This window comes from Osmerus mordax, chromosome 16 (assembly GCF_038355195.1).
Source record: "Osmerus mordax isolate fOsmMor3 chromosome 16, fOsmMor3.pri, whole genome shotgun sequence".
Lineage (NCBI taxonomy): Eukaryota > Metazoa > Chordata > Actinopteri > Osmeriformes > Osmeridae > Osmerus > Osmerus mordax.
Window position 1 is genome coordinate 7,040,622 of NC_090065.1, and position 18,613 is coordinate 7,059,234.

An 18,613-nucleotide genomic window follows, 5' to 3' on the forward strand; every position below is an offset into this window, starting at 1 on the left:
GAAGGCAAGTGACGTAGAGACTAAATGACTCTTGAAGGGACTGGCCCGGCCCTGGTGTACCACCAGCGGTGGGAGCACAGGAAGGCAGCTGTCCTCACCAGGCTGCTCAGGCGGACAGGCTTGTAGAGCAGCTCATAGTTGACAATGCCCTCCTTGGTGTAGGCTGGTTCCCATGTCAGCTCGATGCTGCTGTCTGTCACCTTGCCCACCTTGAACTTTCCTGGCTGGCCCGGCACTGCACGCAACAATTCATTCATTTATATACACATACACACACATAGACCAACACACGCGCACACACACACACACACACACACAGACTGACCTCCAGGAAGCACTTTGACATGGACAGGCTCAGAGAAGGGCCCGTCCCCCACAGAGGTGAAGGCTAGGACCTGGATGGTGTAGGTCTCAGAGGGCACCAGGCTCTGGATGGTGGTGATCACGCTGTCCTGAACGTTGTGGATGTGCCACAGCGTCATGGACTGGGACGGGTCCATGGTGTAGTACACACGGTAGCCTTTCACCTGGGGGCAGAGACGGAGGGAGGGAGGGGAAGATGGATGGGAGGGAGAAAGATAGAAGGGTTGTGGTCATTTTTGTGAAAGATCCTTGTTATGCCAGGTTTCTTCATCATAATGCACCACTATAGTATTACCTCCTATAACATGAAAGAGCAATGGGAAGTCCTATTGACTTACCAGCCTGTAAACTTAATTTACTTTATTTTGTACGATCATAACCTCCTCCTACTTGTTTGTCTCACCTTTACTGATCATGTATTTATTATACATCACCATTGTTATGCAACAGTAGTACATCACTTCAGCATGTACTACTGTTTTTTTTCCAATTTCATTTTACAGTATTGTTGATCTGTTTTTGTTTGGGTTTTTATCTTGATTTCATGTACTGTACTTTGACCTGCAATATCTGTATGAAAATGTGCTTCATAAATAAAAGGATTGGTATCACTTCCATTAAATAAATAGAATAGTGTTGAATATGTCTGCATGAGAACACAAATGCAAATGAGTCAGATGGCTGAGCGGTGAGGGAATCGGGCTTGTAATCCGAAGGTTGCCAGTTCGATTCCCGGTCATGCAAACTGACGTTGTGTCCTTGGGCAAGGCACTTCACCCTACTTGCCTCAGGGGGATGTCCCTGTACTTACTATAAGTCGCTCTGGATAAGAGTGTCTGCTAAATGACTAAATGTAAATGTAAATGACCCACCTGTCCATTGGGCTCCTCTGGCTCCTCCCAGCGGACCATGACGCTGTTCTGGGAGATGATGCGAGCCTGGACGTTCCTGGGGGGGCTGGCCGGCGCTTGCTCCCCTGTCCGAGCCTCCACCAGCATGGAGGGGGGGCCTTGGCCGATGCTGTTGGAGGCCGAGACCCTCACCTCGTACTCTGTGTTGGGGTACAGGCCGCCGATGCTGTAGCGGGTGGTGGTGATGCCATCCACTGTCTCGTACTTGCTGTCAGGCGCCTTGGCACGGTACTGGATGATGTAATAGGACACGGGGTCAGGGTTCCCAGAGTCCCAGGTGATGGTCACACTGGTGGCGGTGGTCTCTGTGACGATGGGGGTGCCGGGGGGCTTGGGCAGAGCTGGGGTGACAGGGAGGGGGGAGGGGGAGAGTAGAGTGGATCGGCGTAAATATCACCCATTCATTCCTTGTAGATGACAGTTGACTTGATTTGAAGACAGTGTTCCTCAGCCTAGACTCGGGTCTGTCTTGCCCCTGACAAAAAACAGCCAGGTCATGGTTGGGGGCCCAGACTACAGTGCCTAAACCCTTACTCTTGACGGAGACCTGGGCGGTGGCCTCGATGATGCCCAGGCTACTCATGGCCATGCACGTGTAGTTAGCCGACTCCCGCACGCCGTTCAGCTCCAGCACGTTGCGGCCTACCGGCATCTCATCCTCGGGCGTCAGGTCCTCGCTTCCCAGCATCCACTTGACGTAGGGCATGGGGGAACCCACCGCCACGCACGTGATGTTGACGCTGCCGCCGGGCATGATCTCGTGGCTGACGGGGGCGATGGAGAAGCGAGGGGGCACGCGGCGCACTGGGAGGAGGAAGAGGAGGGGGAGAGAGGGGGAGAGGGAGAGAGAGGGCGGGGCAGGGGTGGCGAGGGGGAAAGGAGAGGTGAGAGGGTAGGGGAGAGGAGAGATAGAGGGGAAGTGGGGAAGAGAGAGAGAGGCGAGAGGGGGAGGAGAGAGGAAGAGAGACAAGACAGAGCAAAAGAGAAAGATAGAGGAGTCATAGAGATACAACAGAGTGAGAGAGAGAGAGAGAGAGAGAGAGAGAGAGAGAGAGAGAGAGAGAGAGAGAGAGAGAGAGAGAGAGAGAGAGAGAGAGAGAGAGAGAGAGAGAGAGAAGGAGAGGTAACAGGAAGGGGAGAATGAACTTCAGGGTTGTTGTTTTTTTTTTTACAGAAATCGTCACAAAGGGATATTTCAAAGTTAGGTCAAAGCTACTATGAGGTAGTTGGGAGACCACAGATGAAAACAACAGAAAGACACATTACTCATGTGGGGAGCTCAACCATTTGAGCTGCCAAGAGAAATAATAATAGTGTGTGATCATCTCTTGAGTGACAGTTCAACCAGCACATGAAACCTATAGTCAGTTTCTCATATTTCAAGGACTGCAGTCCAATCACAATTTTTTCTTCCTACAATCCCCTAGGGTTTTTGTTGTTACTGAGACATATATTACACTTTGTTTTTCAAAAGCTCTCCTTCTCTCTCATTTCAACGTTAATCCGAATACTAGTCTATTATGACAGCACCGTGCAAAATATAGTAATATATGGTTAATTTAAGAAATTCTTCTAAGTTGATATGAGTAAAAACATACATATTTTATCTACAGCTGAAGTCCCCTATGGCACTGCTTGGAGCTACAGCTTAAGAGGAGAAATGTCTACCTAAAAACTTCTGTGGGGAACTTAAAAGATAATGATCTGTGCCTTGGTGCCTTGGGGTGGTGTTATCTGAGGACGGTGGAGTCTTTTTTCAGATGGGTTTATTTGAGTTGATCAATAGATGGTGACATCTATCTTCCAGTAGCTAGAGAGTGGTAGTTGTCCTGAACGCTGCATCTGCCAGCCTGTACTACAGCACTGCACTGATGCACAGAGAGACTGAACTCATAGGTCACCTGCATGCCTGGGAGACTCAAGAGGAACAAGGGTGGAGAGACAGAAGGAAGAGAGGGACTGGAGGAGAGAGAGAGAGAGAGAGAGAGAGAGAGAGAGAGAGAGAGAGCTTAAGAAAGAGAAGGAGTGAGGAGTGATAGAGAAGTAGAGGTTTAGAGAGAGAGAAAGAAAGAAAAAGAGAGAGGGTGCTCCGGTTCTCTTCCAGACAATGACAGTCAATGTGGTGAAGAACAGCCACATTGCACACCCAGATACAACATGTAGGAAAGTGAAAATAGGAAACCTAAACATGTGGATCATGGTGATTCACTGTATGAACTGGAGTTGTGGCAAGTACAACACAGGCATCGAACACGGTAAGCTAAACGTCAAGACATCATGAGAAAGGGAGAAGAGGAAGAAGGACAAGAAGGGAGAAGTGAAACAGAGAGAAAGTGTGTGTGTGCATGTCATTAATTAAGTTAATTAAACTTATGCACTTGTGTCTTCTCCTACACACCAGGGAGCAGAGAGAAATGTCAGAATGCAAAGAGAGGTTTAAGAGAGGAGGACCAAGAGGATAGGGATAGGGACAGAGGGGAGGAGAGGGGAGGTTAGAAGAGGGGGAGGGGGGAGGGGGAGAGGGAAGAGGGCAGAAAAGAAGGTACCAGGAAGAAGAAAAGACATGAAGCTATTTAACAACACTGCCACACTCGGCCCACTCTTCTTGTGCAAAAATCATTATTTTATTAAAATGCTGAAGGACAACAGTAGATAAATACCCAAGACTGACAAAAACAATTGAAGAATACAGACAGACAGACGTATAACCAGACAGACAGACAAACAGACAAACAGACAAACAGACAAACAGACAGACAGACAGACAGACTGACTGACCAAGACCTCGGTATGAGAAGGACTGAATGCAAGGAAGGGCAGACGAAGAAAAAGAGAGACAGACAGACAGACAGCAGAGACACTGACCAGACTCCAAACTCAACAAAATGCGGGGGACAGATTAAATGGAGAGACCAGACTCCACTGTTTGTCAGGATTTAAACTGAACAGAACCAGATTTCAGGTCAATTTTTGAACTGATTTTAATACGATTTAAATAAGGAGCTTACTATTAGGGAAAAAAGTGGGTTATATCAATCAGTTCACCCAAGTATAGTTTAACTATAAAGAAAAAAGAAAGAATGAAAAAACACTGCCTGTATTTATTTTGTATATCATGCCCATGTTGAAGTGTTCTTTTGATGGATAGTTGAGATTGCTTCTTTGTATTCCAAACCAAGTACAATTCAAATCAATGACACAGCAAAAGTGAACATTTTATTTTTGTGGACATGATCTCATTTAACAAAACAGTGTGATCCATATTCAGTCACTGTAAGCTGCCAAAAGATACCCAGAATTGGACACCAAAGTTTAAGATGAAAAGAGACGTTAAAAGAGACAAAAATCAGTTGTTAGAACAGACTCCACAAATGCAGTGCGACGTGCTAGCATGCTACAGTATCATGCAGCAGGTGAAGTGCACACATCGCTTCTGCAAATAATGCAGAACTCTAGATCTCATGAGCAATCGAGACAGACCAGCATCCTAAAATATCAGCCTCCACATGGTTTTGGAGGAAATGGAGGGGAAAAATGTCCAAACTACAAGATCCAAGATACTACAATGACGTTGCTTTCCGAGAAAACTTAATTCTCTCTGAACCTTGTCTTTAGCTGAAACCCCTTCAACATCTCTATTCTAAGCCCCCCCCCCCCCCCCCCCCCCACCTCCTCTCCTTGAAGAGAGAATGAGCACTGTATAACAGCTGCAACACATGTAGATCTCAGGCTGCCTGGCATTTACACATAATCCTTCTTCATCGCAAGAAGACCCATCCTTCATTAAACGGCCTCACACACATACGCCACCCCATCTGCAACTCTACAGATGGATATACTGTACTTTCATTATAACTGCCACTCAATGGTAACCATTACATATTGTACACTAGCAACTGTGGAGTAATTAAAGTGGTAGAAACTGAATATATTACCCCTGAGAAGATTGTTCTGAAAGGCTGTGCATTCATAGGAGGCTAATTACTGTGTTGTGGAAGAAAGTTATTATTTATCCTTTTTCGCTTCTCTTCTTTCCTCTGAACATAATTTCTTACAAGATGATAAGTCTAACTATAGTGTCTAACTGCTATGGCTATGGTTTGTGAAATGAATTAGTGGTTATGATGATAGCATTTCCAGAGTGGATGGGAGTTGGGAACCACAGACACATCTGGTTTCACAGAACATGGAGAAGCAGAGCAAGGCCTCTGAAACACAACCACAGGGCGTCCAACACACAGTGCAACATGTGCAGGGGCCAGACGAGTAGACACAGACATGACGACTAGACACGGACATGGCGAGCAGACACACCCGACGAGCAGACACAGACACGAGGCAGCACATACATCACAGGGAGAGACAAGACAAGGCACAAGCCAACCACTGATATCAAATCAATCAATTGAATGTGAGCATAAAAGCCCCGTGCATATCCAAAATTATTCGGTATAAGCATGCAAACACTGCGTTTCTCTCTCTTTCTCATTCTCTCTCTCATTCTTTTCCTCCATGCAAACATGGGCTCCTTTTAATTTCCAATTCCTGGGTCTCCATGACAACAAGGACGTTCCATGCAGAGAACGCTGGTCTGGAGGAGCGGGTGGAGACGGGAGGAGGGGGGAGGGAAGGGGGGGGGGGTATGCAATACCAAGGGTCCGCATACAAGGCCTCACAATGCAGTAGTTAATGCACAGTGCTGCAGCGAAGGCAGCTAGCCTTCACAACAGGCTCTTAGCTATTCACCACATGGCCTAATGTCCCATCTTAATTATATCAGGTCATGTTTATTCCAAACTTTTCCAGCGTTGGTATATTTTTTCAGTGCTGATTGTTTTTCCCGCTTACTTCAGTCAATGAGGGTCTCTGAAAACATGAGGAAACCAAATAAAGGGCACACCAACCTTCTCGTAGCTCTGAGGGATGGAGGGGGGTTGATGCGGAACACAATGACGTGAGGGGGAAGAAAGAGAACGGGGGAAACACAGAGAGAATAAAAAAGGCCAGCGCAAAGCCTCACACCACTAAACCATAAACACACACAACACACACACGGTGTACACACACGCACACACGCACGCACGCATGCGCGCGCACACACACACACAGTGTACAGACTTACACACCTACACACACACATTCACACGCGCTTCCATACACCTTGGCTCTAAGGACCCCTTAAAGATAAAACCTAGAATTCAGATCCCACCCCACTTCTCTCCACCAAGGGGCAGCCATTAAGGCTATGATGTCTCCAGGTAATCAGTGTATGTGCCCGGGATATTGTCTGTCATCATTGAGTCAGTAGATATGGCTTGTGGTGGTGGGTGTCCCACAAGTAGCTTCATCACAACTTACAGTGTATACTTTTCTTTGGGTGTGTGTGTGTGTGTGTATGTGTGGTTGTGTGTGCCTGTGTGTACATTCCTACCTCGCACATACAGGTTGGCTGGGGAAGAGTAGCGGACACCCTGAGAGTTAGTGGCCACGCACTCATACTTCCCCTGGTCCGAGTTATCACTGTTCTCAATCTGCAATGCTCCTATGAGAGGAAGGAGAGAGAGAGACAGAGGCAGAGACAGAGACAGACAGAGAGAGCGAGAGAGAGAGAGAGAGAGGGAGAGGGAGAGGGAGAGAGAGAGAGAGAGAGAGAGAGAGAGAGAGAGAGAGAGAGAGAGAGAGAGAGAGAGAGAGAGAGAGAGAGAGAGAGAGAGAGAGAGAGAGAGAGAGAGAGAGAATGGGACAGAGAAACAGCATGGGGTTAGTAACACATACAGTCTTCACAAAGAATGCCACTAGTCAGGACCTCTGTAGGAGCTTGCCTGGAGTCAGACCCTGACCTCACATCCTCCCTCCCCCCTTCCTCCCTCCCTTCCTCCCTTCCTTTCTCCCTCCTTTATTGTGCTCTATTTGTAAAGCAAGCCTCTTATAGCAAGTCTCAGCTGCATATCAGTGACTGTGCCCTGATGTGCTTGTCCTGGAGCATCCAGTGTGACACACAGCCCATAGTAGTACAGGCAGCCTGTTTGACTTAGAGCCTGAAGTGGAACTAGAGCACAAAAGCTGGGATTACAAGCGATAACACACAGCAGGGAGAATAACACAAGACAGCAACACACATACACAAACATGCTCACACATAAAGGCTTAGAGCAGTGTGACAGACATACAGTACACACACACACACACACACATACAAACAGCTGGTCTGCAACTCATATGGGCTTAGGGGGGTGCACTGTGACTGACAAAAAAAGAGTGCGTGTTAGACAGGGTTGAGATTTCCCCTCCATAAGGCTGAATATCTGTATAAAGAGAGAGGGTGACAACACAGATCTGGGGTCTGAGTCACTGAAGCAGAGCAGCACACACATTACAAACACATTCACAACACACACACACTCACACAAACACTGAAGGGAAGACCATGAAGCCACCTCTTTGAAACACATATTGATATGTAACAATACATACAGACAAGACGGCATACAGATAGAAAGACATATGGACGTACAGACACACAGACTGACGGGCAGACAGACGGGCAGACATATGGATAGATGGACAGACAGACAGATGGATAGACAGACAGACAAGCAGGCAGAAAAGCTACACCTGAAGAGGAAATTGTCTGAGACCAGTGGTTCACCTCATTTGTTTTTTCTGTGTGTATGTGTGTGCGTGTATTTATGTGTGTGAGAGTGTGTGGGTGTGTGTCTGAGTGCCATTTTCAAGACAAGTCAACCACTGATCTAGAGAAGTTAAAGTTATGGAAACAAACTGCAAGCTCGGGGGAGAGAAAGTTTGTCTTATTAAGGAGCGGAAGTGTGTGTGTGTGTGTGTGTGAAGCCTATTGAGCTGACTCTTTACGCTCTGCTAGCTGCAGCTGACATGTCTTTGCTTCTCTCGTCTACAGATACATGAAAGGCAAGCAAGACAGCTCTCCCACCCCCCTTCCCTCTCCTCCCTCTCCTCCCTCTCTCCACCCCACCCCCCTCTCTCTCTGTCTCTCTCGTCCCTATGGTACAGAGCAGGAATAGGCTCCCAACAGGAATAAATTATCTGTGCAACAACCACGGCTTTAGAAGAGTGAGCAAAAGTGTGTGGGGGGGGTGTGGGGGGGAAGCTGAACAGGTGAAAGCTTGCAATGCAAGGACACATGAGGTCTTACACTAGCAAACAAACAAACAACTGCTACTTCTGACAAGGAAATATAGGGTACACATTTGAAAGAAAGTGAGAAAGAGAGAGAGAAGAGAGAGAGAGAGCGAAAGAGGAACAAACGGAGAGAGAGAGAGAATACGTTATTAGTGAATCAATGAGCTTCTGACAAGCTCAGCATCTGATTGGACGACGCACGTGGGAAGTGACCTCAGTAAGCTGATAGGGACGGTGTCTGTGTCAGTGTCTGCTCATCATGTGACACGTAACCATAGAAACCTGACACCTAATGGCAACATCTAGGTCAAGCAGATCCCCCCCCCCCTTTCTACCTCTCCTTTTCTTCAACTGCAGCCATCTTCAAAAACAAGACAGGTCTCAGCAACTCGGCCTACTCTTTCATGGCAGAGTGACAGAAGGAAATGAGACAAGGAGACAAATCGGTGTAGGATAATGATGGGAGGAAAGGGAAGGAACTATTTGGATGCATCCACAGGGGCTTTGTGGGTAAGTGAAGGTAGGGACTGGATTATGGACTGGATTCTAGTCACAAGTCAATATTCCTAATTTCTCATTTTTATCCCTGTAAAGTCCATTGCTATATGTTGTGTAGGTCCCAACTCCAGACACTACATTTGGAGTGCCTTCCAGATGAATGGGTTGGCATATCTGTGATCCCACAGCAGATGGTACTGTATGGATAATAGAGTCCCCCTCTGAGCTCTGGAGACGTCTGGAAACCTTTGACACGGCCCTGAACCATATGCTCAAGCCACAGGGAACTGAAGATGTGCAAGTGTGTGTGCACATGGGAGTGTTTATGTCTCTGTGCATGTGTGTGTGTTTCTATTGCTCCGTGCATATGTGTGTGTGTGTGTGTCTACTGGACAAGTGAAGAAGGTCCACGAGATGGAATGGGGGCAGGGTTGCAGACAAGGGTTTTTCGAAGGATAACTTTTGAACGCAATGGTTCTCAAAATGATTCGCCTCCAGAATTCAAATGAGGCTTCCAAAACGCTCTCGCGGCCCAACAAAATAACCCAAATCCAAGGAATGGAGCCAAAACAGAGACTCTGACGGCAGGAAAAGAGGAACTGGCAGCGATCCACCGTTTGGGAAACGCTGCACGGTGCTGATGGGGTCATAGTGGGTCTGTGCGTGGCCAGGCTGGTGAAGACATACTTACCAAAAGCTGCTGGACAGAAGAGAGAGAGAGACAGATGGGGGGAAACAAAACAGGAGTTTTGTTTAGAAATGCTAGACGGAGGTAGAGGGAGATTCTGATTGCAATGATAGAGGAAAAAAGAAAAATATTTCCTTGAAAAAAAAAAAATTGGAAGCACTGATCTGCTTTGCTTACCGATATTTTGCTCCTGACAGGGATGGGGGGAGGGGGGGGGGGGGGGGGGGGTTGTGGACTTGTGGGATGTGCCACATGTTTAATCTCAGTGCATTTTGGGATCTTGAAGATATGCTAAATGTTAAGGCCCTGAACGTGATCAGACAGAATGGTCACCCGCACTAAGTGAACACAGTGCAGAGACCAAGCGACAATAGCAGCCAGGTGGAACTGAACCACACACACACACACACACACATAAACCTTCTCTCTCATCTCCCACTCTCTTCCTCCAGCCCTTCTTTTTCTATTGTCCCTCTTCTCCCTCCCACAGCTATCTTCCTCTTCCTCCTCCGCTCTCCCTCCATCTTGGTCTCACCTGAGCGGAGCTGCTTGATGCGTCCCTTGCTGCTGCCTGGCTCCACAGGCAGGAAGTCTTTGAACCAGGAGATCTCTGGGTCGGGGAGACCGCCGGCCGCACACAGCATGGTGGCTGTACGAGTCCTCTCCACCACCTTCAGCTGAGGACCCATGTCTATGGTGGGGAAACCAAACGGCAACAGGTCTTCTGTGGGGAGAAGGGGATAGAGAGGGAGGGAGAGGGAGGGATGATGTCATTAAGAGAGCTATTTGATGCCCAAGTGTTAGGTTAGTGTAAATGTATCCTGTGCCCTGTGTCAGTGACAGGGGGTTAGGGGGGAAATCACAGAGCTAGTTAGTGTTCACGACAAACCTCGGCGGCGCACCCACAACATCTGGAGAGCACAGGCGGCGAACTGAATGCCAATCACCCAGCTCCCGTCAATCCCCTCTTCATCAAAGCTGTGTGTTGGATCTGATCAGTCTGGACCAGATCCATCAGATTAGTTAGCCATGTGGGCCAACACACTGATCTGCCACTCAGGGTCTGTCTGGCAGCTGACATGAGCGAGATGCAGAACACTGGGGGATCTGAACCCAACGCTCATTCCTGAGAGGTCCCCGTGAATGACTGATGCTGTCAACAGACACTCGTTTGCTGCGTCATTGATTTAGATGAGGATTACAGTCTAGTCACTGCAGACTAGCATGGTGATGGAGAGAACATCAATGAGGGCTTGTGTGTAAAGTCAGTAATCTCTGCAGGAGAACCAGCCATTATCTGGCCCCCAGTGGAACACCTGCAGGTAAAGGGGAGGTGAGGCCCTGCAACCCCCCATGGCGTTGCTGTGTATTGCTGTGTGTTGCTGTGTAGAATCATTATTCCACTAATAACTATGCAGAGAGCTGCTCAGAAACAGCAGCACCAATTAAGGGGTTCCTTGCAGGGGAGGGGCAGGGCACAGGGGGTAATAAGCAGTTGTTAACAGTAATTGTTAAAGTGTACCAACGATTAGACGGACGATCTGGGAGAGGGGCGTACTGTGGGCATGTCTGTGTGTGTGCACGTGTGTGTGTGCGTGCGCTCGTGCGCTCGCACATGCGTGTGCGACGTATGCGGGGGAACGTATCGGATGGAGTTGAGGTTATTGTGTGTGTGTAAAGACACAAACGCACACACAGCGACACACACAAACACACAGACACTTTTACAAGCTCTTTCTGAATGCAGTCCAGATGGCCAGAAATCTAATCATGCATTCATCAGCCCCCCTTCCTCCACAACCCCCCTCCCCCCTGCCTCCCTTCCACCTGACACCTTTTGGCAGGCTGACACACACACACACACACACACACATCTCCCCTACCTGGATACCTATGGTATAATTTTCATTTCCCTTCCTACAGAGAAGAAGCAATCACGATGACAACCATTTTTCTGCCTAATGGCCTCTGTCCTGTCATGCACAACAACGCAAGAGCCACCTGTCTCCAAACCCCAAACACAAACACACTCACCCAGACAGGCACACATCCCTAATATTGTACACTCATCAAAGACCCAGGCGAACCCATAACCTGGGATTTAAAAGCCTCTCAGCTGTCTGAGCTGTTATCTCTCTTTCCTCCTGCACTCTGTCCCTGTGATAGACAGAGCCATATGCCCTGTCAGTCCTGTAGCAGGGTGAGCACACAGCACTTGGACACTTGATCTCTCTTTCTCTATCTCTCTGTCTGTCTCTTTCACTCTTTCTCTCTCTCTCGCTTAAAAAAAAAAAATGGTTAACAGATTGGTTCGTTGAGCGAGGCGAGGAGTGGTGAGGAGAGGAGAGGAGAGGAGAAGGGGAGAGAAAGTAGAAAAGGAGAGAAACAACGAAGGGAAGAACAAAGTCAAGGAGAGTCACCGGGCCAGAGGCTGTGACAACAGCCTAGCAGGAGCTCAGACCACATCCCTCCCAGCTGTCCGGAGGACACTCATCTCCTGGGCACGGGGAGCAGGCCTCCTCACCCCCAACTCCCCGGGATCAATGCTAATGACCCGGCTGAATGGACGGCGGTGGTCCAGCCATTGACAGGGGAGGAGAGGGAAAGAAAGGATGGGGAGGGAGAGAGAGGGGGATCGATGGGCAGGTCAGAAGACTAGCCCCCTGAGGAGAAGAATATGCAAGGCATACATCTGCTCCCCGTCCCCCCCGAGAGAGGGTTCAGATGGGCTTTTTATCACCCTGCGGCCCCAGATACATAGACTGCCTGGATCTTAATTAGGCTGCAGCAGTGTGCGGTGGTGTGGGGCAGGGAGGATGTATCAGTGTGCGGGGGTGTGGGGCAGGGAGGATGTATCAGTGTGCGGGGGTGTGGGGCAGGGAGGATGTATCAGTGTGCGGGGGTGTGGGGCAGGGAGGATGTATCAGTGTGCGGGGGTGTGGGGCAGGGAGGATGTATCAGTGTGCGGGGGTGTGGGGCAGGGAGGATGTATTCCTGTCAGGTCATCCATCTAGATGGGTGATGAAGCAGTGGCATCATACATGATGTATTCAAGATGAGGGTCCTTAAACCAAATGGTTGAAAAGATGGATTAATGGAGGGATGGATGAAAGGATGGATGGATAGGCAAGCAGGCAGGCAGGCATACATGTGGATAGATAGATAGATAGATAAATGACAGATAGATAGAGAGTGAGTGAGTGAGAGAGAGAGTGAGAGAGAAATACAGATAGATAGATAGATAGATAGGATAGACAGACGATAAATAGATCAATTTAGATAGACAACTGCATGTGTACACTGTCTATTTGTGTGTGTCTGAGATTTAAAAAAGGGCCAACAGTTTTTCAGGGACAGTTGGAGAGGACCAACAATGTTTTTTCCCTGGGGTTGTGCGAGTCTGGAGGCTAGAGCCTGTAATCCTCGCCTGCTTGTGTTTGGAGAGGGACAGTCAGGCCTGGAGCCGACACCATCATGGTTAGCCAACCGCATCCAGGCAAACATTCAATTACCGCACATACACAAGCACAAACAAATACATGACAGCAAACACACAAACAAACAAACACAAAATGTTTTTTGTTCACTTTCTCACACAGACACACACTCATGGATGAGAACACACGCCTACATCTCGTTTTCACCCGAAATAACCGGAGCTTATGTTCTTGTCCTTGCCACAGACACCGAGGGAGATTGCTATTCTGTGTTATCACCTACAACTGTTATCCTGATGGGGGCTGGTCTACCACCTGGACTAGATGAGTTCCATTACAGTCATCTCAAATTGGTTTGAGTCAGTTTTCATTGAAGATATGTCTATGGGACCAGTATAAAAAACAATCTAGGTGAGCCACTGATTGTGACAGATGTCCTTGGTCGCCAGATAGTTTCAAGGAGACACTTTATATGTTAATAGAAATGTATAATGATGGATTACAGTCCGATGCTCTCACAGACTTAGTGCCACAGACCACCCCCTGATTCTCACCCCCACTTTCATCCTCTAGACCCATATATGGCTGGTCCCCATTTAGCCCCCCACCCCCCAAAGGCTCAACTCAGGCCTTGACAAGACCCCCACGACTGCAGGCTCAACACACACACAGACACACAAGCACACAGACCAGATATGAAGCACTGCTAAATGTTCTCCCGATAACTAATCCCACCATGGAACACGACGCTCTGCCCCCCTTCCTGCCATACTGGTCTGGACTCTAATCCTCTCAGGATGGCCTCTGAGGTTCCCAGTGGTTGAGCGCTGCCAAGGCAGACACCGAGGGGAATCAGGCATGTGGCCTGCTGTGCAGAAAAGAGTTGATATCTGCTGTGGTGGGAAAACATTCTTCCCTCCCTTGTCAATGTCTTTGTTTATCGTTCAGTCTCTCTCTTTCTGTCTCTCTCTCCCTCTTCCTGTCTGTCTCACTCTCTCTCTATATGTCTGTCTACCTCCATCTCCTAAAATAGGGCACTAGGAGGTGTTGGTATAATCAGGATTACTATACACAACACAACACGCACACAAACACACACGCTCACACACAAGATAACACATGCACTCATGTTACTGCAGTGATGAAATCTCTCGCCCACTGGAGGTTTGAAACACGGAGAGCTGCAGATATTACCATCCCTTAAGGCAGAGTGATTCCAGAGAGAGGGAGTGAGAGAGAGAGAGAGAGAGAGAGAGAGAGAGAGAGAGAGAGAGAGAGAGAGAGAGACAAGAGAGAGAGCGAGAGAAAGGGAATGGGGGGACAAAGAGAAACAAAGAGTTTGTAAAAGATAGAAACAGAAGGAGTGTTTCGAAAAAGAACAGGAATGGAGAGTTTGGAGGGGGAGGAGGAGATGAAGAGAGGAGCCCACCGGGGGGGCAGTAGAAAGGATGGAGAGCAGGGTAAACTGTAGTTTCAGGCTAGTCGCAGGGAAGGAGGGAAGAAGAAGGGAAGAAGGAGGGGAGATAGGGAGGAAGGAAGGGGAGGAAGAGAGTTGAAAACAACAAACTGAAAGGTAGAAGGTGAGGGAAATGTGTTTGAATACCGAGGTAAGCCTAGTAAGTATGTAGATAGAGAGGGTTACCTGGCCACTAAAGACAGCTTTGTTTGCAGCCATAATGACACCCACCTCCAACCACTTACCTAGCCCTGTTTCTGCATCCTGCTGCCTTGAGAAGCTCACATCCGGTGCATGTGCAACATCTATGGAGAGGATGACTCGTATGCTCTGTTATAGCAGGATTCCACCCTAAAGGGCTAGAATCTAAGTGGTAATGTCCTGTAGACCAGGAGAGTGGAAATTGGGCTGTGCGTGCATGTGTTTGTGTGTGTGTGACGGGACCATGAACAGATGGACAGGAGACTCTTCCCCAGGCTACCAGCCTTCTGCTCAACATATAAATCCGCCAAATCTACCACTTCTCCTGCCGTCTATTCCACCTCCTCCTCTGTACCACTTGTGCTTGTTTCATCTCTCTCTCCATCCCCGACTTATATTCCCCCTCTCTCAGTTCGACCCTCCAAACCCCTGTCTCTTGCCTCTTGCCATCTTCTTTCCTTTTCGTTCAATTTTCCTTTTCATCCCTCCATCCCTTGCAGAAATAAGTCTCCTGCCAAGCTCCAGCTTAATCCGTTGCCTCCCCATGTAGAGATGACCGGGCCAGCCACCCCTCTCCATCCCTCTGTCCTGTACAGGGCTGGGGCCCACAGCTCCCAAGCTCCCAGCCACAATCTGCAATGCTAACAGTCAGCAAGCATTGGCCAAGGCAGCTACATTAGATTAGTTTAGCACTGAGGAGGCTGGCTACATTAGATTAACACTCTCTCGGTCTGGCCAGCAAGAGCACAGATTCTGAAAGAGGAGCTGGAGGCTAAAACGCTGTTAGCTGGCACGCTAACTGGCCCTGAATGCAGCAGGCAGAAAAAGAACAGGTTACTGTTGGAACAGGTTACTGTAGACTGCAGGGGAAGACTGCTGTGTGGTTTTGTCACGTCTGCACTTGACATCATCGGGACCAAAGGAGAGAGATGTCGGGGAACACATACAAAACACACACATTGTACACACACACACATTGTACACACACACACGTGCCCGCACGCGCACACACGTCACACACACACACACAGAGTAGAACCTCTCTCACCTCTAATGATGGCCAGCTTGGCCGTCACGGCCTCTTCTCCCTCACTGTTGCGTGCCACACACTCGTAGACGTTCTCGTCCCTGGGGGCGCGCAGGGGCTGGATCCTCAGCACGGCGCCCGCACCCTCGTCAAACTCAATAGTCTGTCATCCACCGGGGCAGCAGGGGGAACACAGGACACGCTCACAGCAGGATCAAACAGACCGAAGACCTCTATAATACTGATCATTACTAATAGTAATACACAAGAATAACAGTAACACTATGTATCTTTTATTCATTGCAAATGAATATTTAAAACCTGTTTCCTAGGTTTATGTGACACGTGACACCAGTCTGACGTACACCCACCTCTATGCGCTGGGAGTTGACCTTTTTGCCCTTCTTGTTCCAGTTGACCATGGGCTTTGGGTCACCTGACGCCTGGCACACGAATGACGCCACGCCCCCTGACACGCCAATCTGGTCCCCGGGGATCTTGGTAAACTTAGGAGGGGCTGTGGTGGTGGTGTGTGAGAGTGAGTGAGTGAGAGGTAGAGAGAGAGAGAGAGAGAGAGAGAGAGAGAGAGAGAGAGAGAGAGAGAGAGAGAGAGAGAGAGAGAGAGAGAGAGAGAGAGAGAGAGAGAAAGAAAGAGATGAGAGAAAGATAAGTGAGAACGGCAGCCAGTCAGCAGTCAGTAAATAAAGAGAATACCACCTGAAAGTACTGGAACTCATAACCTTGGTTTCTAAAAGGATCCTACCCTGCCAGACAACTAACCCATCAGAATGGTTGGAGAGCTGTGGGTGACACACGGTGGCTGGCCTTGGCTACCAACCAGAGGACGATGTGAAGGTCTTCCTGTCTGCTATTAATAACAGATGTTTGCGAGCATCTTCAGATGAGAGCACTTCTATAGCACGCAGCACAGATTGTCGTGACACATGAGTGTTACAAGAGTAAAGGAGGTATTGGCTGGAAACTCAGAGGAGATCATTGCTGTAAATACACATGTATGAATATCTCTGCCATTTGCTGCTGCTGCGCCAATACATTATAAAAGAAGTGTGTGGAGAACTAATCCTGTTATAGAAGGTGAATATTATTTGTGTGTGTCTCTGATCAAATGTACCACATATGTAATCTCTGTTCCTGGTACTGTAGGTCTGTTGTTTCCCACTGTCAGTTATTACCACTAATAGTTCAGCGAAAATCAATTTCAGACACAGGTCTGTACATTCCACAAAGGGGCAGCATCTAATCTATCAAACTATTTCATATCTCATCTCAACTCATCTCTCTCATTCTCTCCGTCTCCCCTCCCCTGCTCTCTATTGTTCTCTTCCTTCGTTCACTCCCTCTCCCTCCCTCCATTCCTCAAACTCCACTCCACCACCACCCTCCCTCCATCCACCTTCCACCTCCCTTCCTTCACCCCCCACCCCTCCCTCCCTCCACCTTCCCCCTCCCTCCCTTCACGGCCCTCCCTTCCTCCCTGCCCCCCCTCCCTCCCGCCCACCTCTTCATTAGAATCTTCCTCTCCCTGGCCAAAGTTCTCTCACTCTGCGTCTGTGCCTGTTGCCATGGTAGCCGGCTTAACTCCTCCTCAGTGGCGGAATCGCTTCCATCCATCAGGGTGAAGTCAGCCTGACCCTCACCATAGCAACCTGGCTGCCTCCCTTTCCTCTCTCCTCCCACTCTCTCTCATTCTCTCTCTCTCTCTCTCTCTCTCTCATCTCTCTCTCTCTCTCTCTCTCTCTCTCTCTCTCTCTCCTCTCTCTCTCTCTCTCTCTCTCTCTCTCTCTCAGGGTGAGGTCCTGCTGAGTTGAATCACGTCTACTCTGGACAAGCAGGCAGGCAGGCGTAAAAAAAATTATAATCACAGTAGCACCCAAAATTCAATGACAAACTGAAAGCCCTTTCTCTCCTCGACAAACTTCACACTTCACTGGCTAACAGTCCCACACAGACCACCTATGAGCTGCGCCAAAGTGCTTCAACACAAACCTTAGATAATACCAACAGCAGGCGAGAAATTGTCATTTCTGCTAGGTGTTCTGTGTGAAGTAGATCGGTTTCAGATCAAACATGAATGGAGCGCAGTGACTGCTCTACTTGAATGCTATCTCTGTCATCCAGTTCTAAACCAAATATGAAAGATTTGAACACCAATTATGTAACCTTGCTTTACAATATAAAAGAACCAAACCCCTGACCTACCTTGTAAAAAAAACAAAAAAACTTATAGAATTCCATAAGTGTAATAATAGGTCTGTCCCTTTAAGAGCAGGTGTCTCTCTCCTGCTACCAGATATAGCTTTAATGACGGGCTGCAATATCAGCTCTGGGCTTCACTAATGAAACACCCGCAGGCAGGCTATGACCATCCATTAACCCTGAAGCACAGGAGTGCTTAGATACTGTGTTTGTGTGTGTTCAATAGGTGTTGATGTAGACATCAGTGGTGATCTGGTGGGTGTTCATGATACCATAATCCTCACCTTCTCCTGTTCTTCTCAAAGGAAACAACCTCTGTGAAGCTGCATGACCACGCAGAGCTTCTCGCCTTCTCACCGGCTCTGAGATAACTAGCCATGTCTTGGGCCTATTACATCCCATCAGATCTATGAACACCCTACATCAAAAGCAACCCAGGTCACATTTAGACCGGACTGTGCACAAAACGAGATGCTCTAAATAGATCTTCTTTCATTGGTTAATGTCAGTCCCCTGGTTGTGTTTGAAGGGCGGCAGCATCTAATTGAAATGTGCTTGGCGTGCTCTGCTCCTGTCTCCGCAGCTGCCCGCTCCTCCACTGTCAGGAGGACAGGAGACATTTGGAGACCTAATCAAGCTCGTGATGGAGTACGTGCT

The 18,613-nt window shown here is 48.4% G+C and overlaps 1 protein-coding gene across 1 annotated transcript in view; it reads right to left on the bottom strand.

The window, feature by feature from the left end:
- LOC136958866 (receptor-type tyrosine-protein phosphatase S-like) overlaps positions 1–18,613 on the bottom strand; it is a gene marked incomplete at its 5' end in the record, with an annotated part of 37,937 nt that overhangs the window by 18,759 nt on the left and 565 nt on the right. The window contains 9 exon segments of the mRNA XM_067252984.1: positions 99–235; positions 326–527; positions 1,236–1,615; positions 1,809–2,078; positions 6,179–6,190; positions 6,706–6,816; positions 10,154–10,342; positions 15,761–15,902; positions 16,111–16,256. Coding sequence (XP_067109085.1) covers positions 99–235; positions 326–527; positions 1,236–1,615; positions 1,809–2,078; positions 6,179–6,190; positions 6,706–6,816; positions 10,154–10,342; positions 15,761–15,902; positions 16,111–16,256 — 1,589 coding nt within the window.